The sequence below is a fragment of the Ambystoma mexicanum genome, chromosome 10, assembly GCF_040938575.1.
Source record: "Ambystoma mexicanum isolate Mex_15411 chromosome 10, UKY_AmexF1_1, whole genome shotgun sequence".
Lineage (NCBI taxonomy): Eukaryota > Metazoa > Chordata > Amphibia > Caudata > Ambystomatidae > Ambystoma > Ambystoma mexicanum.
In genome coordinates, this window is record NC_090932.1 from 19868126 (window position 1) to 19894109 (window position 25984).

The window sequence follows — 25984 nt, forward strand, 5'->3', positions numbered from 1 at the left end:
ACATGAGTGGGGGCCTGGTGGAGGGTGCCCCTGCACTGCTGGGGGGTGGGGGTGGTGGGAGACATGAGTGGGGGCCTGGTGGAGGGTGCCCATGGTGGCAGGGGGGTGGGGGTGGTGGGAGACATGAGTGGGGGCCTGGTGGAGGGTGCCCATGGTGGCAGGGGGGTGGGGGTGGTGGGAGACATGAGTGGGGGCCTGGTGGAGGCTGCCCCTGGATGGTGGGCGGTGGGGGTGGTGGGAGACATGAGTGGGGGCCTGGTGGAGGGTGCCCCTGGTGACTGGGGGGGGTGGGGGTGGTGGGAGACATGAGTGGGGGCCTGGTGGAGGGTTCCCCTGGTGGCGGGGGGGTGGGGGTGATAGGGGACATGAGTGGGGGCCTGGTGGGGGCTGCCCCTGCACTGCTGGGGGGTGGGGGTGGTGGGAGACATGGGTGGGGGCCTGGTGGAGGCTGCCCCTGCACTGCTGGGGGTGGGGGTGGTGGGAGACATGAGTGGGGGCCTGGTGGAGGGTGCCCATGGTGGCAGGGGGGTGGGGGTGGTGGGAGACATGAGTGGGGGCCTGGTGGAGGGTGCCCCTGCACTGCTGGGGGGTGGGGGTGGTGGGAGACATGAGTGGGGGCCTGGTGGAGGCTGCCCCTGGATGGTGGGGGGTGGGGGTGGTGGGAGACATGAGTGGGGGCCTGTTGGAGGGTGCCCCTGGTGACGGGGGGGGTGGGGGTGATAGGGGACATGAGTGGGGGCCTGGTGGGGGCTGCCCCTGCACTGCTGGGGGGTGGGGGTGGTGGGAGACATGAGTGGGGGCCTGGTGGAGGCTGCCCCTGGATGGTGGGGGGTGGGGATGGGGGTAGACATGAGTGGGGGCCTGGTGGAGGCTGCCCCTGGTGACTGGGGGGGTGGGGGTGGTGGGAGACATGAGTGGGGGCCTGGTGGAGGGTGCCCCTGGTGGCGGGGGGTGGGGGTGATAGGGGACATGAGTGGGGGCCTGGTGGGGGCTGCCCCTGCACTGCTGGGGGGTGGGGGTGGTGGGAGACATGAGTGGGGGCCTGGTGGAGGGTGCCCCTGGATGGTGGGAGGTGGGGGTGGTGGTAGACATGAGTGGGGGCCTGGTGGAGGGTGCCCCTGGTGACTGGGGGGTGGGGGTGGTGGGAGACATGAGTGGGGGCCTGGTGGAGGCTGCCCCTGGATGGTGGGGGGTGGGGGTGGTGGGAGACATGAGTGGGGGCCTGGTGGAGGGTGCCCCTGGTGACTGGGGGGGTGGGGGTGATAGGGGACATGGGTGGGGGCCTGGTGGGGGCTGCCCCTGCACTGCTGGGGGGTGGGGGTGGTGGGAGACATGAGTGGGGGCCTGGTGGAGGCTGCCCCTGGATGGTGGGGGGTAGGGGTGGGGGTAGACATGAGTGGGGGCCTGGTGGAGGCTGCCCCTTGTGACTGGGGGGGTGGGGGTGGTGGGAGACATGAGTGGGGGCCTGGTGGAGGGTGCCCCTGGTGGCGGGGGGGTGGGGGTGATAGGGGACATGAGTGGGGGCCTGGTGGGGGCTGCCCCTGCACTGCTGGGGGGTGGGGGTGGTGGGAGACATGAGTGGGGGCCTGGTGGAGGGTGCCCCTGGATGGTGGGGGGTGGGGGTGGTGGGAGACATGAGTGGGGGCCTGGTGGAGGGTGCCCCTGGTGACTGGGGGGGTGGGGGTGGTGTGAGACATGAGTGGGGGCCTGGTGGAGGCTGCCCCTGGATGGTGGGGGGTGGGGGTGGTGGGAGACATGAGTGGGGGCCTGGTGGAGGGTGCCCCTGGTGACTGGGGGGGTGGGGGTGGTGGGAGACATGAGTGGGGGCCTGGTGGAGGGTGCCCCTGGTGGCGGGGGGGTGGGGGTGATAGGGGACATGAGTGGGTGCCTGGTGGAGGCTGCCCCTGCACTGCTGGGGGGTGGGGGTGGTGGGAGACATGAGCAGGTGTGCAGGGTAGTCCCCTGTTTTGTGGGCTGCCTGCAGGGGCCGTCGAGGGTGTACAGGGAACACCTGTGAGGACCCACCCAGCCTAATCGCGTGTGTAACTTCCCACGCACCCCTGTAATACACGTACCAAGCCAAATCGCGTGTGATAATTCCCGCGCATCCCTGAAATACACGCGCCCAGGCTATTCGCGTGTGGAACTTCCTGCGCACCCCTGAAATACACGTACCCTGCTGTAATCGCGTGTGGGACTTCCCGCGCACCCCTGAAATACACGCGCCCAGGCTATTCGCGTGTGGAAATTCCTGCGCACCCCTGAAATACACGTACCCTGCTGTAATCGCGTGTGGGACTTCCCGCGCACCCCTGAAATACACGCGCCCAGGCTATTCGCGTGTGGAAATTCCTGCGCACCCCTGAAATACACGTACCCTGCTGTAATCGCGTGTGGGACTTCCCGCGCACCCCTGAAATACACGCGCCCAGGCTATTCGCGTGTAGAACTTCCCGCGCACCCCTGAAATACACGTACCCTGCTGTAATCGCGTGTGGGACTTCCCGCGCACCCCTGAAATACACGCGCCCAGGCTATTCGCGTGTGGAACTTCCCGCGCACCCCTGAAATACACGTACCCTGCTGTAATCGCGTGTGGGACTTCCCACGCACCCCTGAAATACACGCGCCCAGGCTATTCGCGTGTGGAACTTCCCGCGCACCCCTGAAATACACGCGCCCAGGCTATTCGCGTGTGGAACTTCCCGCGCACCCCTGAAATACATGCGCCCAGGCTATTCGCGTGTGGAACTTCCCGCGCACCCCTGAAATACACCTACCCTGATGGAATCGCGTGTGGGACTTCCCGCGCACCCCTGAAATACACGTACCCTGATGGAATCGCGTGTGGAACTTCCCGCGCACCCCTGAAATTCACCTACCCTGATGGAATCGCGTGTGGAACTTCCCGCGCACCCCTGAAATCCACGTACCCGGCCAAATCGCGTGTGAGACTTCCCGCGCACCCCGGTATACACGCACACGTATTTTTTGTCAGCGTGTCCGTGTTTGTAGGTACCCCTTTGCACGTCATTTGTCCTGGAGGGCCACAGTATAGGACATTCATCATGGCAGTATATGGGTGCTATTTGTTGGCGCACCTTTTGGCGCACATTTCTTACAGCCGCAGAGAGGCTACCGCCTGCTTTCTTGTGGCGGTCGTGTTTGTGCCTGTGCGCTGGTTTGAGCGTGTGCTTTTTTGCCCTATTCTATTCCATGAATACGTGTTGTAGGCGAGCGTGTGGGCGTTCCGCGCACTTGTGCCCTGTACTTCCCCCGTGACGCCCACGTTTTTGCAAGTTGTTCCCCATTCCGAGTGTTACGCCCGTGTTCCGCCTACTTTTGTTGCGTGCGCCGCGCTATGTGCGAATTTCGCTGTGGCCTGTGCGATTTTCGCTGTGACCTAGCGCACGCTGTTAGATGGCCTGTGCGCCAACGTGCGCGGCGCACTTTTTATCGCACATCCGCTGGTTTTCTCGCGCACGGACTTCCATGAATCGACGTGCGCTGCTTTTCGTGCGATTTTCGCACTTGCACTGCGATTTTCGCTATTCCACTGCGATTCGCACGTTTTTTTGTCCACTTGCGCCGCGCTAATTATTCCATGAATCGGCCTGTCAATGTATTTGTACCTGGGGACTCGTTTTTTTGTGTATATTGAATATTCAGAGTACGTTTTAATATTTACTTATATCTCTGAGGGTTTGGCACCAGTCTGACTCGTATAGTTTTTTCTTTGCAAATGCAGGTCTTAGGCACTGATCCTCAGTTGTTACATTTATCTCTGCTAAAGTCGCCTGCATTCCACGTTGCTATTGATTTATTGATGGTGTGTTGAGCAACTGAATATTTGTTTTTAGATCAGCACAGAGAGAATTAGGTTGAGGAGAGCACATTTTGGAATAGTTGCACAGTTGGCGCCATTTCTTTCGAGAAGATAGTAGAACAAAAATGAATGATTTCCAAAGAGTTTTATATTTGGATAGAATTTGAATTTCTATTTTTTACATTCTGAACATCATATAAAAGACAACGAACACAAGCAATCATAATTTGCATAATCAGAACAAAACAGAGGCAAGATCATGTATTTCCAATCAGTGGTACTGGTGTGTTCAATAAATACCATTGAAAGCCTTTGTACTTATGCTTTACTCCAAATCTCATTATAGCTGTTTTGGATAGATTTGGTGTTAAATTGTGGGTTCTTGCAAATACTTCAAATCGGTGGAGTTTCTTTTGCAGACCCATAGGTGTTGGGTCAAAGATAATGATGTTGTCTGCAAAGGCAAGCCATTGCAGACGTAGAACACCTCGTTTGACCAAGAATAGACTTCTATCACTCTAAGCGTGGTCTAAGTCAGCCATATACAGATTGAAAAATGAGGCTGCAAGGTTACAACCCTGCTTCAGTCCTAAATAGGTCTTTATTGATGCAGTATTTCTCCCTTCAGCAGAGATTCTAATCCTGTAAGAGGTGTCCATGTGAATTTTTACAAACCAATAGATTAGTTCAGGTGGTATTCCCCTTTTTTCCATTTTTGCCCAGCGGATGTTACAAACAACACTGTCAAAGGCTGCAGACATATCTTTCAGGGCGATGTATACCGGGTACGAGTTTTTAGGTTTAATCCCAGTGATCATGTGGGCAATGATAGTCGCGTTTAGAGTGGTGCTCATTGCTTTGCGAAACCCTGTTTGGAATTTGGAGTAAAGGCCCAATTTGCCGATAACCTTTTTTAACTCGAACAAGAGCAGTATTGCAAAGATCTTAGCCTCTGTGTCAATGACTGAAATGGGTTGATAATTTGCTGGAAGGGAGGAATCACCCTTTTTGTAGATTGGAATAATGTTGGAAGTCACCCATGATTGTGGAATAATCCTGGTAGTTGTTATGGTATCAAATTTAGATTTTAGTATACTTAACCGCAAATTTAAGTCTGTCTTATAAACATATGGAGGTAGCCCATCGGGACCCGCAGACTTCGAGAAGGATAGCTTGTTAATCACCCATTTTATATCTTCAATTGACCATTGATATCATACCATCTCAATATGACACAGTGGCGGATTCGGAATGCTCTTAAATTCGTCCGGTAGTTGGAATTTGCGTGTGATATAATCACACCAGACCTTCTCTGAAATACAGTTTGTCATAGGAGCTGCGGAGCAATTATCATTACTTTTTATGGTTCGTCAGATTGTTCTGGTATCATGCCTGCAGAAGGCCCTAATTAGGGTACAGTTGGCCTTATTGTAACTCAGGATTTGCACATGTCTCAACTGGTTTTTATATTTCAGTATTATCCATTTGCGAAGAGTTTGATAGTAAGGAGTGTGTTGATCAGTGTTTCTCAGTCTCCTCAGTTCTTTATATTTTCCCTTTTTAAGGTTTTGATAGTCGGATCAAAAACGTGGTGATGGGGGTCTGATTTATACTTGGCACGGAAATGTTCGAGTGCAGTATGGATTACCTTGGAACAAACAGCCTCCATGGTGGTAGTGGATTTGATCTGTGCTGTATTAATGTTTGCTATTTGCCTAGAGACAAACACCACAAATTGTTTGCATAGACCGGGATTCCATCTTAGCGATATTATAGGTCGGTCTATTTCCGGGTAGGCTAGAGAGGGCTCTAAATAAGGCAGGCAACATTCAAGTTTCAATGAGAGTGAAAGCTGGGCATGATCTCCATGTACTATCAAACTAGTTCTTAAAGACGATGCTATCGACATAATATTATGAGTTAGAAATATATAATCTATTGTCGTGGAGTTGGAGCCCCGACACCAGGTAACTTGGGGGCTTCATGTGGAGGGCTCTATTGCATCCATGTCCCAGTCGTTGAAATATGAATTCCAGTATGCGCCTCTCATTTTCATGTGGGGTCTGTCATGTATTGGTTTTAGATGAGAACGAATTTGATGATCGGAGTTAAAGTCTCTGCCAATTATAATTTCACATTCCCCTATCACCATGTTCGAGGTTTCAAGATGTTTGTCCAATTCGTTGAGCATGGCATCAATTGTGGTGGTACTAGGGTTCCAGTATAGGCTTACTAGTAGGATTGATTTAAATTTCTTATTCTCCAACATCAACCATATTCCCAGGAGATTTGATGACTCCCACTCAAGTTTGGTTTGGGCTCCGATGCTATTGTTTACTGCAATTGCTAATCCACCCAACGGGTGCCCCATCGCTATATGGCTTGCAGGTGAGCAATATCTAGTAAATCCTATAAGTAAGAGTGAATCGAGTTTCATGGTTTCCTGGAGCAATATTATAAGGGGATGTTCGAAGTCATTCAAGATACCAAACCAATTCTCTATGTTATGAAATCCACACGAGTTACATGACAATATTTTTAAGTCATCGAATTTCAGTGGCTATGATTTAGAGGTTTGAGCTTGAGCAATTAGGAGAGATTATAGCATTGGTTCTGCCCATGACATATCTTTGATTTTTGCTACCAGGTTCACCAAGTCGGCAATAGGAATGTTTTTGTCATTCAAGCCGTTATTGGACTGTTGCTTAGTTTCGTCTTTGTTAGGACAGGAATACGCTATGAATTCTTGCGCTGTCAGTTCATCGGGGAAAGTCGTTAATACAATCCCTTGTTCGTTGATCTCTGCTCTGCAGGACCAAATACATTTCAGAATTGTTTCTGGGGCAAGATAACAAACTGTTTGATAATTATTCCATCTTGCCAGTGAGACTCTTGTAATATCCTCAGATTTAAGGATTCTTAGTTGCGGAATACGGGAGAGCAGCGTCAACAAGAAGGCGCGATTAATGCGCAAACTTCCAAGGGACTGCAGTGTTCCTTCCAGGCTAATGATATGAACCCTTTCCAATGGTGGCTGAATAGAAGGAGGGTGCGTTGTCATTTGCTCCTCTAAATGAGGTGCAGTATTTTGGGGCACTGTGATGCACTTTGTAGTCACTGTAGCAAATGGGTCAGTCAAGGCATGGTGGGAGCCTTTAACCACCAATGCATTAAGGATTGCTTCAGCCGAAATTTCGCCATCCTGGATGTCAGTGTATCTCCACGTGTATCATTAACGTTATTGAGAGCTGAGGCAGTTTGGAAGCATCTTGCATACTCCCAACCCATGCTGGGTTGGTTTTTGGTCCCTACCATTATTCGAAAGGCCTGAATTCTCAGCAACTGAACGGTCTTTGAGATCGTGTGCTTTCGTAGGTCCTGATTTACTTGGGAGAGATTGAACTTTGCTCACTCAATTTACCACCGTGTCGCGTGGAGATCGTATGTGCGCCCTCGCGGGCACAGCTGTACAGACTTCACAGGAAGATTCTTTTCTTGGGAAGTTTGTGAGGGTTTAGATGTGGTCTCCACACTTAGGGCTTCATGCAGCCTTACTTTAGGCTACAAGTGCAGCTTCTTCCACTGACAGGGAAATATGCATTTTAGTTTGGTTTTATTCTTTTCAAGGGGGATTCAGATGCTACCGAGTTTGGTTCTGGGTTTTTAAAGTCAGCTTTCGGCTTTTTTGGTGGTAAAATAAGTTCTGGACGATTTTGAGGTGGCTTGATTACTAGGGCAATTGTTTTTACCGCTAATGTCGATGGAGAAGGCTGAGTCGTTTGGTGACACATAGGAAGGGGACTGATTTCAGTGGTTTACGGGGGAAGCAATGGGGTAGCTTGGCTCTCTTGCGAGAGTTGCTGAACATCAATCGGATCTTCCTCTGTAATCCCTTCTACTATATCAGTGTTAGGCTGCATAGGGCCATTAGCATTTCCTCCAGCCGATGCATTCCGCTCAACTGGTCCACCTTTGTTATTAAGAAGAGCCTCTTTGCGTCTTTTTGCGTAGAGTTTGACTGCTCACAAATGTGTTTTCTTGGCACAGCATGATAAAAAAACCTGTTTTTTCTTCGAGATTGGGAAGGGTGCCACTGCTTTTAGTAGCATTGACGGACTGTCAGGAGGCTCGACATTTTGTGAAGGATTCAGGCAACATTGAGTGATGATAGCTTTCGTGTCCTCGATATAGGCTTTCAACCCCTTCAAGTCCTCTCTAGGGCCACACATGCAGGACTTAGGTAAGGGGGTGGTAGGTTCAGATGGCGATGGTCGGGGAGCTGGTGTAGGAAAATAGGGAATTACTTCCATGAGACACTGCATGCTTTTTTCAGCACTGGCTCGTTTCGGAGACATTGTACGATTCTTGTCCAGCTCTTGTTTATGTATCATTATAGATTCCCATACTAATATGAAACCCTCAATGCGATCGATTTTAGAGCACATTTGGCGCATCGTGCTTTTTATTTCACGAAGTTCCAGATGTGAAAGTTCGTGCCCTTTGTCCAGGAGATCCAGTATTTTTATTATAACTGGGAATGTGTGAGAGGAACTCCCTTCATTGTTCTCCCGGCAGCGGGAGTGTGTGGAAGAGTCCAGACAAGGGTAATTTAATTGCAGCTGAGTAAGATCCGAGGAATATAAAATTTGTGCTGGCATGGGTTCATTGTTAATTTCAACATCGATAATGGTGTTATTCTAAAGGGCCATTGGGGAAGTGTTGCAAGACTGTATTTTAGGAGGGAGCTTCCACTCGGGCAATCTTGTTACGAGGGGGGTTAGCATACTTATAGAACGGTGGACTTGGGTATCTAGGTCAACCATTTTGCCCAGATCCACTTTGAATGAGTCGTGATTGGAAGTATCACCCTCAAAGTCTAAAGACACCAAGGCGTTTGCACTTAATGAAGTATGATTCTGAGCAATGTGAGTTGGGGTCCCCATTGGGCATGATTTCAAAAAATGGTGCGGCAAGACCTCCTCTAAGGAGTGTTCAACATAAAATGATTTCCCCGTACAGATCATCGAGTCAATAGTTGTGCTCCTGATAGGAGCAGTGGCGGTGTCCATGCGATGGCTTCGCAGGCAGCTCTCCATATACTTAACTCAGTTAACCGGTCAGATCAGTAGCAAGTCAGTAACAGGTAGTAAGTAATATGTGAATAACAGTACCGCTAAGGAAATAACACAGTGGTTTGGAGACAGAGTCAAAAACTTACTTTGCTTCTGGTCCCGGACAACCGGATGAGCAGAACTAGTACAGAGCTTCCGTAAAGGTAATCCAAATTGCAAGGTTGTGTCAGACAATTAGGGGTAGCCCATAACAAGCGTGTTATCAGAATAAATGGTAATGAGGAATCAGGAAATGAGACAGCCGCTCAGCCGGGGAGCCAGCGAACAGCAAACAGCATATACTTGAGTGTGTACTTGATGCCCGCGTGCAGATGCGCACAGCCCTGGGTTTTAAGGTCTTCTGGGTAGAGGGGTGTGGGGCCACCAAGTAAATGTCCAAAAAGGTGTCCAATAGAACATATACGCTGTAAGTAATATAGAGAGTACATATAGAGTACAATTATTCAATAACACAAGTATCTCTATACTTCTTTGCAATGTCCGTACCACGTAAATGTCCAAAAAGGTGTCCAATAGAATTCCAAAATTTCCGGGCAGAGCAAGGTGCCAGCAAACAGCGTATACTTGAGCATGTACTTGATGCGCGTGCGCAGATGTGCGCGGCCCTGGGTTTTTAAGATTTTCTGGGTAGAGGGCGGCGGGGCCACCAAGTAAATGTCCAAAAAGGCATCCAATAGAATTCCAAAATTTCCAGTCAGAGCAAGGTGCCAGCAAGCAGCGTATACTTGAGCGTGTACTTGATGCGCGCGTGCAGATGTGTGCATCCCTGGGTTTTTAAGGTCTTCTGGGTAGAGGGGACGGGGCCACCAAATAAATCTCCAAAAAGGTGTCCAATAGAATTCCAAAATTTCCAGGCAGAGCAGGGTGCTAGCAAACAGCGTATACTTGAGCGTGTACTTGATGCGCGCGCACGTGCAGATGCATGCAGCCCTGGGTTTTTAAGGTCTTCTGGGTCGAGGGGGCGGGCCACCAAGTAAATGTCCAAAAAGGTGTCCAATAGAATTCCAAAATTTCCAGGAAGAGCAAGGTGCCAGCAAAGAGCGTATATTTGAACGTGTACTTGATGCCTTTAGACGCACTCCCTCTGTAATAAGACTCGTTCGGCTTGATACCTTTTTACGGTTCAATCATTGCTTGTTTTGCATCCCTTAAACCTGGATTCCCCTTATAACAGGGATACTCCTGCTTCTCTCTCTGCTTCTGCTGTCTCCTTTCTGCACACACCCCGCCCACCAGGCTGGTATTCTCTGCCAATCATCCTTTACTGTGGCCCCTGGCCTACCTGGCCTACCTTCTCTTCCTGTCTTTGTTTCCTTTGAGTATCTTTACACCTCTTTTCCGAACCCTTACCATCTGGCCTTCCTTCTGATTCCCCCTAACCCCCAGCCCTATCAGCTCCTTTTGTGATGACCTTAATGCCCCGCTTTCTGTTCTTCTTCCTTTCCCTAAATTATTCTGGTTGATTGCAACATTCATCTCTCAACTTCTCATTCCTCGGTTCCCTTAAGCTCTTTTCTTTAGTCGTACCACAGTTCCCCTATTCCTATCCCTCCCTCCTAGATCTCTAGCTCTATCTTGACCTTATTGTCTCTTCCTTTCTATTGACCTCCTCTGTCTCTGCCCTTCCTGTGTGTTCCTCTGATCATCTTACTGCCCACTGTCCTTCGCCTGCTTCTCCTGCCCCCGCTCATCATACTTGCTTCTGCCGTGACCTTTGTACTTTCAATAGCCCCTTGCTGGTCTCTTCCTGCATTTCTCGTCTTCATTCTCACCCTACCTTTATTTATTTATTTATTGGTTATTTGTAACGTGCCTACACACAAGTATTTCAAGGAGCATCAAGTCAAGGGGAGGGAAACTGGAAGAGGCCAATACAACAAAGCATTCTTACAAGGCCTTGAGACATTCAGAATGAGCATGTGCTCTAAAAAGTCATGACGGGCAGAGAGAAGAGGATGGACATGACAAAAACACAAAACAATAAAAACGATCTTAGCGAATCAGAAAGTGCAAGTGCTGTGACATGAAATGCAGGGGAGAGGAGGAATGTGGGGCAAGGGGACAAACAGGATGAAGGGGCAAAACAGGGCCGCATAAAGCAACGTACTAGGCCTTGCCCAATGTGGTTGAACAGGTAGGCAAACAGTGGTAGAGGGGAGGCAGTGAAAGCAAAGCAGGTTGCAAGTTGAGCAGTGGATACAGATAGGAAAGTCAGAGCCCAGATATGGAGAAGAGTCTGGGAGTAGATATACAGGAGCAGTGGAAGAACAATAGGATGAAGCAGACTGTCCAAGAATGTAGACCAGGATGCAAGATCCGAGGTGGCAACCGAAGACTAGAGCAGGAAGTAGTCCAGAGCAGATGCAGGGCGGATCCAGGCATCCACAGATGGGGCACAGCAGTGCGGGCTGCGAGTAGGGTGGTGGTGTGGATTAGCAGGCATTGCCTGAGGACTGGGTGTGCACAGCGGCGGGCAGGAAAACCGCATCGGGAGGAGGCAGGGTGAGTAGTGTAGGCATCAACAGAGGCACAGAGGGTTGTGAAAATCCTGAACGGAGACGTGGCAAGGGAGTAGGGAGGCAGGGGAAGGGATGGGAAGCCATCAGACGAGAGGAAATGAAAATGCCATGCCTGCTAAGTGAAGCAGCAGTAGAGACTAGATGATGCAGACATGCCAGCACAATTTGGTGGAAGCTGTAAGGAGGGCAGGGCCCCTCCATGCTCGGCCAGGCCCAGACAGGATAGAGCCGTGGCCCTTATAAGTGGCCCTTGCAGGGGGCTAGCTTCGCCTGCATTCTCGTGGGCTTCTGGAGGAAGTAGATAGCCCTGGCCAATCCACTGTGAGCGGAGGCGGGCTCCAGTCATGTGCAGGTTCATGCAAACTTCTGTGGTACGGCGGAAGCCATTTTAAAGAGTGCGAGGTGCTCTTTCTTGGAATAGTGAAGCCCAGCACGGGCCCATGTGAAGCAGCAAGACGATGCTGCCGCTTCTCTCTTTTCCTCTGTTTCTTTGTCCCTTGATATTTGTTATCCAGCTTCCCCTTTTTCAACTGCTTGCAAACCTTCACAGCCTTAGCTTACGCTGCAGCTTCCCTCGATGAGACAAACTCTTTGCCGCTCAGAACGACGCTGGCGCAATCACGCTCAGACTCTGACTCTTCTTTACTGACCTCTTTCTAATCCTCCTATGATGCTGCTCTTCTCTCTGTGAAGCAATCCTATTACTCTGACCTCCTTAATCCCTACTCACCTTATCGCCGCCATCTTATCCGAACTTTGTTTCATATACTTTCCCGTCCTTCTCCTGATCGTAACCTTATCTCTGCTCTCTCGGCCACAGATATCACCTCTTATTTATTCTAAGGTCACACTTCTCTGCTCTGCCATTGTCCCTTCTACTCCTACTGCCTCCCTTTCCTCTCATTCTGCTCTCATGCCTTCTTTCCTTACGCTCTCTATCTCTGACACTGCACTCCTACTGTCTAGCGCCCACTTCTGCACCTGCGGACCCCATTCCGTCATCTCTCATGCCTAAAGTCTACCCTTCTCTATTCTCTTATCTCACTCCTCTCTTTACCATCTCTCTTCTTTCCCCAACTTTTCCCACATCATTTAAGCATGCCAAACTTCATCCTATTCTAAAGAAGCCCTCTCTCAACCTTTCTCTCTGTTTCAACTTCTGGCCTATAACCCTTCTTCCCTATTCCTCCAAGCTCTTGGACCTCTTGTCTATTCACACATCTCTATCCTCTTATCTCCCACCACTCAATAGAGGCTGCACTTCTTTCTGTCTCTGACTCCCTTCTTTCTGAACTCTGCTCTTCTGATTCTGCTCAACTTATCAGTTGCTTTCGACACTGTCGACCATTCGTTTCTTCTTTCTTCCCTGTCCTCCTAAGGGTTTTCTGGCTCTCTTCTTCTATGGTTTCAGTCTTATCTGTCCAGTCGCTCTTATTCTCTCTCTTGTGCTGGTAAATGTTCTACTTTTCCTCTTTGCCACGGTGTCCCCAAGGCTCAAATCTGGGTCCCCTTCTTTTTTTCCCTCTACGCTTCCCCTCTAGCCTCAATGAATTCTACCTTTGGGCTCCACCTTTATTCCGACAGCACCAAACTCTTTCCATCCTTTTCTTCTTCCCCTTCCTCTATCACTTCATTTTAACCTCATGTCTTCTGGCCATTTAATATTGGATGTCCGATTACTACTGAAGGCAACCTGAACGCTCACACCAGAGAGAATACAACCCGGTAGGGAAGAACAGCCCAAGTCGATCTTGTAAGGATAACAAGTTTTAATCTCATACAAAAATGAGTGCAACCGCAAATAACTCTGCTGTTAAAAACATTCTGTTGGAAAAGGTTCAAGCAGAGGCTTAAGAGGAGACATATCATCATTGTGATGCAATGCATACAGTAAAAACCCATGCAGCTGGTTGGTGTGCGCCTATACAGGGTCCGCCTGCTCCATAAGGGATGCCAGGTCATTAGTTCTGGCCCAGTCCGTCCGTCTTCCAACACGTGCATGCTGCAGAGATCATCTTCTCATCGAAGAAGGTCAAAGAACAAATTAACTACACTCCTAACACAAGGCTACTTCATCATTATACTATGCACCTGGCAGGCTTTAAGACTGGCACAAAGGAGGTGCTGGGGCACTCTGACCTCCACACACACATTTCACTCACTCCCCTTCACGCCATCCAGCTCCATGGTCTCCACCCTCATTTTGAACTATCATTTATCCCTCACAGCACCTCTCAATACAAATCATATGATTGTAGCTCAAAGACGTGCAGCGGCCGTTCTCTTTGAACATTCAGGACTTGTTACTTTAGGGTTAGTGGTCGAAGTTCACCTGGTGCCATGGAATTCAGGGATCTTGGGGCTTAGTCCGTTATATGGGCTATAACTTGTGGTCGCCTGGGGATGGGCCAGGTCAGATTTTGGCCGGTGCAAGATAACACGCACACTTGCTACGGACTTCTAATACCAACCTCAGCAAACTGCGATTGATTCAAAACAAAGCCTTAAGAGCAGCTTTAGGGATGAAAAGGTCTGAGCATATTACCAAGATAAGGAAGGAGGTCCACTGGTTACCTATCAAAGCCAGAATTATTTTTAAAACTCTCTGCATCGCACACAAATGTCTTGCCGAAAAAAAAGCCCCGATCTACCTCAACAACGCCCTTCATAAAAAAGAATCCACTAGAACTCTAAGGTCTAACGATAATTTACTCTTAGTGTCTCCCCGGTATAAAAATACCAGAGCTGGGGGTAGCAGCTTCCAGGTCTTAGCACCCAAACACTGGAACTCCCTCCCTATCACTATCAAAAAAGAGACCTCGCTCCCTGGTTTTAAAAAATTGCTATAAACTTGGCTATTCAACCAATATTAGCACGAAGCACATCTGATCTAACTGTGAATAATGTTTGTGAGTGTATTGTATAATCTTCTGTTTGTTGTAAAAAAGTTTTATGCACACTGTACAATTGTATGAGCAATTTCTAAGCTGTCTGTAACCACGCCGTGATACCCCAGGGTCTGGCGTGTAACAAATAAATAAATAAATATATAAATAAATAGGCACCGGTCTGTGATCGCAGCCCGGTAGGGCACATTCCTGCGTCACCCAGAGGAGCAGGAGATTCTGCCGACTGCTGAAGCAGTCCCCCGCCTCCAGGAGGGCTTGCGGTAGCACTCTGCAGCAAGCTAGGTCTCCAGGCGTAAAGGCTTATGCTGCTGCATATTGTGCAGCGCAGCGCTCGACTGCTTTATTTTCTGTAGATTTCACGGCAAATCTGCACGAGTATCCGGATTAAATCTGATGGCCCTCTACGAGATTTGAATCGCATCTGTACCCTGCAAACTGCCTTTCCCGACCTGAGGCACCATTGCAGCCCACAAGGCTTTCCCTCTAAAGATGGCCGCCTCATCCACATTTCGGCACCCTGGCACCGACTTCCATTTCCAGGACCTGCATCTGATCGTGATTGGCTAATAGCTCTTTTTCTAGCCAACCCCCTGCCGGTAGGTGTCAGCCAGCCCGCCCATGAAGGCATTCACAATAAGGCACTTCCCTGTCCAAGTCTGTTCAGGGCTGACAGAGGCCAGGGCCATGACCCCTGCCTAACTGCACTGAGAACTGAGACCAGCTACTCGCACTCTGATCTTCAGGCCCAACTCTCAACTTCCAATCCAACGTTACCCACATCCTAGGGGACAACCTCAAAACCAACTCAAGAGCCATTCTCCTAGGAGACCTCAACTTAGGCTTTAGAGACCCCAAAGACAAGAAAGACAAGGCCCTTGCTAAAATGCTCCTAGATCTATGCTTTACCCAACTAGTCAACAACCCGACCCAGACCAAAGGTCACATACTAGATTGGATAGCAGATCACAACTGCGCAGTCAACATCAGCTGGAACACTGCACGCCCCTGGACTGACCACCATTTACTACACTTCTTTATACCCTCATAAACAGGAGGGAACCCAAGCCCACCTGCACCAGCCACTATGGCCAGGTCGGAAAAACTACTCAAAGTGGACAGAATCCTCCCTCTCATTGAATCCTTGGCACTAGCTCAATCCACATCTAACAACCCCACAGAACTAGTAGACCTTTATAATAACACTCTCAAAGAGGTACTAGATGCGGTAGCCCCACTGGAAGAGAATAAAGCAAAGAAGATACTTCATGCAAACTCGTGGTTCACACAGGAACTCTTTGATGCACAAACTGCTAAACGAGCGGCACTAACATCTAGGCAAACTAACCCTTCCACGACCACAAGAGACACCTATCTTGCAATCGGTAAAGAATATAAAAAGGCAATCTTCAGAGCAAAGCTGCTACATATTCCTCCAGAATTGAGAAAGCCAACTCCCAATCCAAAGAACAATTCGCCATCTACAATGAGCTAACCATCCTCCCCACCACACAACCCATCGAGAAAAACCAAACATGGTGTAATAACATTCAACATGCCATGTTAGATAAAAGTAAAACCCTCCAAATCAAGATTAAGACTCAATTCAACAAACTACCCAAAGCCACTTCACCCACCTCAAAAACCCCCACCACCCTCCCATCCGCAAGCAGTCAACATGACACAAACACACCCAGACCCTTTGCATTTAGGGATGTAACAACCTCTGAAGTCCTAGTGATCATGAAGCACATCAAACCATCGCTATGTAAAGGTGACACATGCCCAGCCAACTTAATCAAAGATTGTGCGACAGCCCTGGCCCCATTTGTCACCACCTTCATCAATGCCTCCTTCGCCACTAGCACCGTTCCACTTGCCCTTAAGGAAGCCTGGGTTCGGCCACTACTAAAAAAAAACTACTCTTGACCCTGACTCGCCTAACAACTACCGTTCAATTACCACTGAGCCATTCCTGCTGAAAATCCTGGACAAGGCTGCCTATCTACAGATTCAGTCATACCTGGAAACTCACAACATATTAGGTAAAAGACAGTCTGGCTTCCGCCCTCGTCACGGCACTGAATCAGCCCTACTCGACCTCAAGAATCGACTACTCAAAGCCATGGACAAAGGCAAATCCTCACTCCTCCTACTCCTGGATCTCTCAGGGGCCTTCGACTTGGTTGACCATAAGATCCTGAGTAAACACCTCATTGACATTGCTCACTTCTCCAAAGAAGCTACCGCATGGATCACCACCTTCCTGGATGGTCGGGCTATGAGGGTCTTTTCTCTCCAGGCCTCAGTCTTTCCATCCCCCATTGGGTGTGGAGTCCCACAAGGATCCTGCACATCCCCCACTCTCTATAATCTATTCACTCTTCCCCTGTTCAGTGACCTAGAGGAATTTGGCATAGCCTTTGCCAACTATCCCGACGATACACAAATTCTTCTCCCCCTAACAGGTGACTATGAACAAGACCTCAACACCCTCCAGAAGACATATGCTCGCATACAGGCCTGGATGGCAGCCAATGGCCTATGTCTAAACGGGGAAAAACTGAAATCCTACTGGTAGGCCCCAAAGAGTCCCTAAAAAATCTAGATGATAAATACAGCTCCTTCCGTATTGCGAACACTGTTATCACACCCTATGCTGCAGTGAAAACACTGGGTGTATACCTTGACTCCACCTTATCTATGGAAAGGCAAGTCAGCGCCATCTCTTCATCGGCCGCACTCACTACTAAAATAAAAAATGCAGTGAAATCCCACCTGTCGCCAAACAACCGCCTCAACATCGCCAGAGACACCATTGGCGCTAAGTTACACTACTGCAATATTCTACTTCTAGGCACCACCGCCAATAACATCAACAGACTTCAAACTGTGCAGAACAACGCCCTTAGAGCCGCACTCAGTATCCCAAGGAGAGATCACATCTCCCAGGTGAGAAAAGATGCCCACTGGCTCCCCATCAAAGAACGCATAACATTCAAGGCCCTCACGGTCACTCACAGATGTCTCTCGCAGACTGCCCCAGCATACCTAGCAGAAAGAATACACCTGCCTCCAGCTCACAGACCAAACCGAGACCAGTACTCTCACCTACTCTCAGTCCCAGCTGTTAACAGAGCCAAAGCTGGCGACACTAGCTTTGAAGTTCTAGCCCCAAAAGCCTGGAACACCCTCCCGCGCAGCTTAAGAAATATAGAATCTCTCACAGTGTTCAGAAAAATGCTACAGAGTGAACTATTCAACTAAAACGCTTAACATATTGTCTCCAACTCGGTTCAACTGTAACCTCGAAACGACCTTTAACAATGTCATTGATTTTGTATTACTGCCTTTGTAATGTCTCTCCTAAACCTGTTAAGTGAACATTCGGTAACAGCGTCACGATACCTCCGGGCCGCTGGGCGCTTTATAAATCCAAATAAATAAATAATCAAAATTCCTTTCGGATAGAAAAACATTTTTGCTCTACTGTTAGAACAATGAATAAGCTTTATGGTGGTTGGGGTGTGGGTTGTCCTCATGGGAGCTCGGGCATGGCTAGAAGTTTCCCTCGTCTCACAATTAGGGCATAGTGCATGAAATGCTGCATTCACTACACAGGCCTTGTCTCCTAACTATGATTACTAACATCTACGCAGAAATGCATTAACATCTACACAAAATGGAAGTCTTGCTAGTGTACTGGGCTACACTATGTGAGTTGATTATATTGGGGTGGGGTCCTACCACCGTTACCCCTCCCCAAAACCCACCTTCCATTGCTGTTAACATATCCAGCATGCATCGGTTTTGCATCGTCATAAGTCTCAATGCACGCAACTCAACCTTGATCATGTTGAACCCGTTCTGTGTTTCATTGGCAAGCTGGACCAGCTCTAGCAAACGATTTGCAGACATTTGGCATTTGCTGCGGCCTGCACTGCTGGCAACAGTAGCAATGCAAAAAAGGATTCTGCTGAGCTGAGGAGTTGATACTCCTCTGGTATTTCAGCAAGCAATGCAGAAGAGTCTTTGGATATGTATTGCGATCTTTTCTTCCTCTTTTGTTGTTTAAACTGTCCTTTCCCTGACATGATGCAGAGCCCTTGTGTGTACAACAGGTTCTCTTCTTCTTTTTCGAATACAGGGGGGGTCAGTTGGTTACACGGCAGGCAGTGCTCCCCCCTTCAGGTGTTCCTCTGGGATTACTAGTGGCGCTGAGTGCAGCGTGGCTAGCGAACAACAGCCCCTCCATGGTGGTGTTAGGTGCAAGTAAGCTTGTTGGCCACAGACCAGTAGTAATCCATTACAGCTGCCATTCCCTTCTTCATGTCTGAAATCAGGAGAGTCTTATTGAAACGTTAATTTGAGCCAACAAAGACTGTACCCTTGCTGCGAAATCAAAGTCCATATACCTCTTCCCTGTGCACTCGCACCAGCTTTTCCATTGTTGCAACCCACATCAGCTTTGTGATATGATTTCTCCATATTTGTGCACAGAACGTGTCCACTCGCACTATCGCTTCCTTGCCGTATGTTACCAGTTCTTCTACCAGGCAAGGTAGCGTGGTGTCCTGCCATTTGTTATTGACATGTTTACACCCTTTCACCAACAAATAGGGTAACTCCACAGACTTATTGTTCTTTGTATTGTTGTTGCACTTCACAAGATTTGGGCCCACCATTTGCAGTTGCACACTGTGTGCCTGGAACGTTCCTTTTATTCTGCATAGAGTAAGATCAACTAGGCATTGTGCCTCTATAATTGGGACTGCTTGCTGTACTAACACCTTGGGATCCCCTGATGCATGTTAAATGAGTGAACACACATAACAGCTTCCATTCACAATGTTTCTTCCCATGCCACTCATGTCAGTATACCAACTGTTGGTAAACTCAGGATGGCGTATGTCCTCAATGGCATCCAAACCCAGCCCTTAATACATATCATCCTGTTTTTGGTACTTCCCTTTTCATTATTCTATACACGCTCTCAGGGGTGCTAGCTTTAACAGTGCTATCGAAAATATCACCATAATCCTTGACCTACTTGAAACAAACTCTTTATTTATTTATTGGTCATTTACTATTACCCTCATTGCCAATTGTGCACACGCGCTTGCTGTCGTGATGCTCCTGCTATAATCATCACTAATACTCGCATGCACACTATTGCTACTCCTATATACATTTCCATTAATATTGTTAGCATTCAAGTTGCTACCAATATATGTAAATCCACTAATATTAATAACATTTATATGTAGTGTCCCGTTTAAGTATACAGTCCCACCCCCCCCTGAAAGGGGCCCCTAGGGGTCCCTAACGTCTATGGAAACAAGGCGAGTCACCACACACGATAGATACGCCAGACACGAGGTTGTATTCCCAAAGCTAGGGTTTATTGCAAGCAAAAGTCTCAGTTGGCCAACTCGGTCTCACGCCCCGCGACGTGTATCTCTAGACCTCGAGGGATGCAAGAGAGTGAATTACGTACATCAGTTACATATATACAAAATGCATATCAAACAATCAGCTATGACATGTTTAACACCCCCCTTTATTGGGTTTCTTTGAACTTGGTGTGATGATGGACATCTTCGACAACTATGACACCTTCAAACATCTATTCTAGTAACAATTTGCAATTTGTGAGTGCGGAAGCTTCTTTCAGTTGTTGAACAGAACACAGCGCTTCTGTTCTTGGAAGCGAGCTACATATGGGGGGGAGAGTTGCATTCCAGACCATGCTATCTATGAGGTGCTATTCGTGTCCTAGGAGCCGACATGCTCTAACGGGGCTCAGCAAAGGGGGGCCAAAAGAAAAGCATAATTCAAGCCTTTAGCTGCATTATTCTAACATATTCTACCATATAACGAGACTGGCTGGCAGCTGCGAAATGATTAAATGCCCTGCAGCTCTGCTTCAAGGCTACATTTGGGAGGGAGCCAGGCATTCTTCCTGGCGCTGCCTACATTGTGTTTCAACGAACTCTTGTTATCCTCGTGGCCCTGCGGCCTTGTCCTTTTTACGTGCAGACAACAATGCTTTACAGTCAAGCAGTGTAAGCAGAAAATATACTGCGAAGCAATAAGAACAGAAAGCAATGAGCAATGGTTAGAAAACAAAATGGCGATTCTTGTTACATCAAAATGGCCGTTCATTGGCAAACTCGAAAACCTATATTCTGTCATATCGTGCATGAGACGGTTGGCCCACGGCCATCAAAATGCGTTTGCGGTCACAAAGTAGAGGCATCCATTTTTCTAGACTGACACCCGCCCCCTTTATAGGACCTCCCTCTATAACATACTCTTCCCAATAAATCCCCATCAATACCATCAATATCATACATAAAGCTGCAATAACGGTTATTCCACAGCAATAGGCATAGGCCCATATATTGTTATTTGTTCATCTACACTTCGGTCCCTACTTAACGAACACCTATTTACATAGGTGAGGTTCATCATCTTCTCTCCTGAAAAGGAAGCACATTAGATAGAAAAAAAAGGAGATACGTACAAGACATACCTTTCCACAGAGAGAAAAAGAGAGAGAGAGTAAAGAGAGAGAGAGTGGAAGAGAGCGAGAGAGAGAGAGAAAGAGAGAGAGAGAGAGAGAGAGAGAAGAGAGAGAGAGAGAGAGAGAGAGAGAGCGAGAGAGGAAAAGAGGGAGAGAGAGAGAGACAGCGAGAAAGAGCTCCTGAAAAAGAAAAATATGGACCTAGCAGCTAATCTTCAGCCCGATAGAGGAGTGTGACACTGCACACTTTATGTTCCAAAACAGGCCGGTGAGGTAGATAGGGCGCAGGTACTACTGACACTCCTTTAAGATAACTGAAGTGCCGACGTGCTGTCTGGAGATACCCATGTGGACGTCAGAGAGGTGGACCCAATATCGCAAGCCCTTTACTTTCACAGTGAGGGCAGTGCAAAACACCACCTCGTAGGGCACGTGGAACCGAGGGTTGTTCCACCTACGCACAAAATTGTGATTGTACACAAACTCACCAACCAGCAGTGGTTGTGTGGTCATGCACTCAGGATCTGTCGCCATCACGGTTGCTACCCACCTTGAGAAAGGGCAGACCACGACAATGAGATACCTAGAGCCATTACAACGCTCACCCATGTCGGTATAATCTATGTGTAATTCACAGAACAGCCCAGTAGGGCGGGCCAATGTGCCCCATAACATCCGTTGTGTCATCCCTGTACTGAAACATTGACATTTGGTGCAATGTACAACCATTTCTGTGATGCTCTTCTGGATGTTTGGTATGAACCAGTCCTCCTGTATATCTGCTGTGAGGTGTTGCTTCGAACCGTGGGATGGTTAGTGTAACTGTTCAAATGCTACTGCTAGCAGTTCCTGGGCATTATAGTCTTCATGGAGCTCTCTTGTCTCCACAATAGATCTGTTGGGGATTGCTTGCACCCCCTTTGTAGCCACAATCCCGTTCTCCCTTTCTGGTGTCCTACACTGTAACTCTATTATCTGGGAGATAGGCAATGCTGTGTAAGGTTTTGGATGTTTGCTTGCTGGTGGAGTAGTCACGATATACTCAGCAGGCATTTTATTTGTCACACACGCCTCCATTTTGGCTGCCACATTGGCAGCTGCCTTCCCCATCAATATATCGTCTGTCCCGTTAGTGTGGGCAGTGCACTTGACAACCACCACAACAGATGGCTGGGATAATGCTTCTATCAGTGTTTCTAGCACTGCTGCATGCTGCACTGGATATCCATCCACCCCCTGAAAACGCATCCTCTTCCAGCGGGATAGACCGGTGTGTACAGTTGTTGTGATGTATGGTGAGTCTGAATATATTGTGACATGGCACCCTTGGGATGCTCTCAATGCTTCAATGAGTGCTATGAGTTCCGCAGCCCGTGCAAAATAATGCATTGGAAATCTTTTCATAACCACTGTCTCGTACTCCCCTTACTCATGTTGTACCACTGTTGCCCTTGTTTGTCTATGTTTGTCTATGTCCAACCTCCTGGTCAATTGCGGTCAATTGTGAACGCCCCATCAACAAAGAGAGGGTGTCATCTATTGTGTCATCTTCCTCCCCCTCATATGTGGTGCAGTCTTGCACCGTTAGATCTTCGGCAGTGGGCATAACTGTTAGGAAGGTGGCAGTAATCACTGTGTTGCATATAACCACATGTATGTGGGGCTTTGAAATAATAATCTCGTACACTGAAAATCTCTGTAGTCAGGATGGACTTTGACCGTTCTAGGATGGCAAACATCGAATGTTCCACATACAACATAACCGAGCACCCCATTACAATAGTAGAACTGTTTTCTATTGTAAATGTAGCAGCTACTAAAGCTTGTTCACAAGTGAACTGCCCTTGCATCACTGCATCTAGAGTGCCGCTGTAATTGGCCAATGGCTTATGAACCATAGTGCTCTTCTGTGTCAACACTGCGGTCATGAGCTGGCCATCTGAATGTGTGAATAAGTAAAATTCCTGTGTGTAGTCTGGAGTGGCCAGTATGGGTGCTCAACTAATGACTTCTTTTAGATTGTCGAACTGTTTGATAATATCTGCAGTTCACTGTAACTTATGATCCTTTGTTTTTTGTGTTTCCTTAAGGGCCTGCATAAGTGGTCTTTTGTATGTCGCATAATCTAAAATCCATGCCCTTCAGTAGTTGCACAGCCCCAAAAACGTCTGCATTTCTGAGGCGGGTCTGGGGGTGGCATGTAGTGACGCTGCGCTATCTGGTAATATTCTTTTACCATTCGCTGATATGAACTGTCCCAGAGCACCTCGTGTTGGCCGTATTGCAACTTAGCCTTGTCAAGATTGTACCTCTTATAGGCCAGCAATTGTAGGAGTGTAATGGAATCCCTTCAGCGGTGCTGCTGACTGTCACTGCACACTAACAGATCATCCACATACTAGATAAAAGTGCTGGGAACCTGAATGTTCCCTAAATTAGCATGCAGAATTCTGTTAAAGATACTCGGGCTCTCACAGTACCCCTGAGGTAACCTAGTATGTTCAAAATGCATCTGGCCCTGTGTAAATGCCGTGAGGTACCTCGACTCAGGATGGAGTGGAATTGAGAAGAATGCATTCTTCAAGTCCACTAGAGTGAAGTATGTGGTTTGTTTGGGGATACTGCATAAAATTGTCACAGGATGAGGAACAACTGGACAATCTTTCTGTACAACATCATTTAGGGGGAACAAGTCCTGAATCATTCTCAAATGGCCTCCGGTAGATTTTTTGACAGGGTATATAGCTGTGTTACACAGAGACGTAGATGGCACAATGATCCCCATGTCCAGTAGGGCCTGTATTGTATTTCTAATACCTTCCTCAACCTCCCTTGATAATGGATATTGTTTTACCCTGGGTAGCACCGCTCCTGGCCTCAGTGTTACACGCACAGGTGTCAGGTCTATCAGTAATCCCACATTGTGTGAATTTGTAGTCCACAACAGCAGAAGAATGTGTTGTAAGTCTTCGTCAAGAAATAGAGGTGGAGTTAGTACTGCCATCAAGGGGCACTGCACCTTTCGGTACTGCACCATTATGTTGCAGGGGATACAAATCTCTAATATTATCTCCCATTGTATGTCATTGTTCTCAAAGAGCTCATCATCCATCACTTTGTTTAATTGTACTGTTGAATCTATACAGAGCACTGTGCGACACTCACACCAGTACCTGTCAATTCCTAACACGCCAACCCTCTAGTCAGAGACCAACAATCCATGTAAATCCAGCAACAATGTTGTTTCCGCCACCCCCTAAGGCGACACAACTGGATGAAAGATGAAATCTGTGGGCACTCACTAACACTGCTCAACAATCTGAGGCAACGCCTTCACAAGCACAGTCACAGTAATACCATAAATGAACATGTCCGGGTCGTCGTGAGTCCTGCAAACCACCACCTCCCTTGTCATTGTGTGAATTATCAGCATTGCCCTTATCGCGCACATCCCAGGTGTGGAGCAAACTATACCATGATCTGTAAATTATATTGACATGTCCAATTTGCTGAGCAGTTCCCTGCCCAGCAAATAGACAGAGGAACTTTCAGAATATAGTAAGGTGGCCACACCACCTTCCCTCCCACCTTTACGTCCAACTCCTCAATGTATGGAACCATGGAAATAGCCCCACAGAATCCCTGCATGTTAAGATATTTGCCTGATAATGGGAAATTCCTCTCCATGATACATGATTTCATTGCACCTGTGTCCATCATAAATATGAACTGCTTGTTTCCCATCTCCGCCCCCACCAAGGGTTCCTCTCCAGGGTGGATGGTTGTTGACAAGACTGGACATGTGAGTGCTCTCTGTGGGCTTTCCTAATCAGGATATACATTTGTTCCAGGGAATGAGAAGGGGTTATCACCATCACTGTTGCTCCTCCAGAGAGGGAACTAGTCGCGCTCTGTACCCTATTGACCGGGGCAGCACTGCCCTGCTGTTGCTGTGGTGGTTGGTGCACTTGTGTGTCCGATGCTTGGGGCTGCCGGTTATATGTTTGGTGTTGCCCCTGTAAACACCCTTGATTCTGATACCCTTGACACTGTTGTGGATACTGTGGCTCTTGAGGCCCTTGGCCCGGCTGCTGTGACCCGTAATTATACACCATTGCAGTCCTGCTCCTGCATTCCCTTGGAAAATGCCCCACCTCAAACAATTCCAACATTGTGATGGTCCTAACCCACCCCCTCTGGGTCCAAACTCCCCCACCCCCTCTTGCTCCTCTGAATTACCCTCTTCCTTGCTGTGGCCCTCCCTGCTACAACTGTGGGCTGGGTTACTGTTGCCACCACCCCACTGTCCTTGTCCTCCTTCAGCCCAGAGTGCAGCAATAGTGGAGCTCATGACCTGCTGGTTATTCTCTTTACCCCCCACCACCTGTACTGGCGTTGACACCAGTGCCTGGAAAACAACTTTTGCCAATTTATTTTCTGCCAATTACACTTCCTCCTTTTGATGCCTTTGGGCTGTTTCCCTGTCCTGTTCCTTGATTCCTTTACAATGGTGCCCTATTATACTCTGAATCTCTGGCCATCCCTTTGCTCCGATAGCCACAATCCTATCTAACGCTTCCTGCACTTCCTTTGGCAAGCCCCTCTTTACAATAAAATAGAAAAATGGTATTGAACAATCCCACGATCCACCTGTTTCAGCTCTCTACATCTCTTGTAGTTTAAGAATACATTTAGCTGGGTCCTCATCATCGCCTATTGTACACTGCATCAGGGATTGTAAATCAGGGGTGTCTGGGAAATCCCTTCATAGCACATCCCACACCTGTGCTCTAATTCTGTAGAAGAATGCCCCATTGTTAGGAAGAATTCTCTTATAAGTCTAATTTACCAAACCTAGTGAGTCCCCCAGCAGCTTTGCTGGATTTTTGGGGTTTGTTTTTTTCTCCTGCTAAGAGTGAGACTCTTTTCCTCCCACTCTTAGGCATGATTTGAGGTATGGCTTTGACTTATTGTGTGCTTATGGGCTATGGGGTCATTTACTCCATAGGGTATCATCTCTTTTAGAGTATGTGTTACACAGCACCTTCAGTGCAGTAACACAGGTTGTCATAGTG

At 48.2% G+C, this 25984-nt stretch overlaps 1 protein-coding gene across 1 annotated transcript in view; it reads right to left on the minus strand.

Annotated features, from left to right (window-relative positions):
- The window catches only part of LOC138492788 (glutamine-rich protein 2-like), a 38216-nt gene extending 19915 nt beyond the window's left edge, over positions 1-18301 (minus strand). Inside the window, exon 1 of the mRNA XM_069620147.1 lies at positions 18157-18301. Within this exon, the coding sequence (XP_069476248.1) occupies positions 18157-18301 (145 nt within the window). The remainder of the gene's footprint in view (positions 1-18156) is intronic.
- Between the last annotated feature and the right edge of the window lie 7683 nt (positions 18302-25984).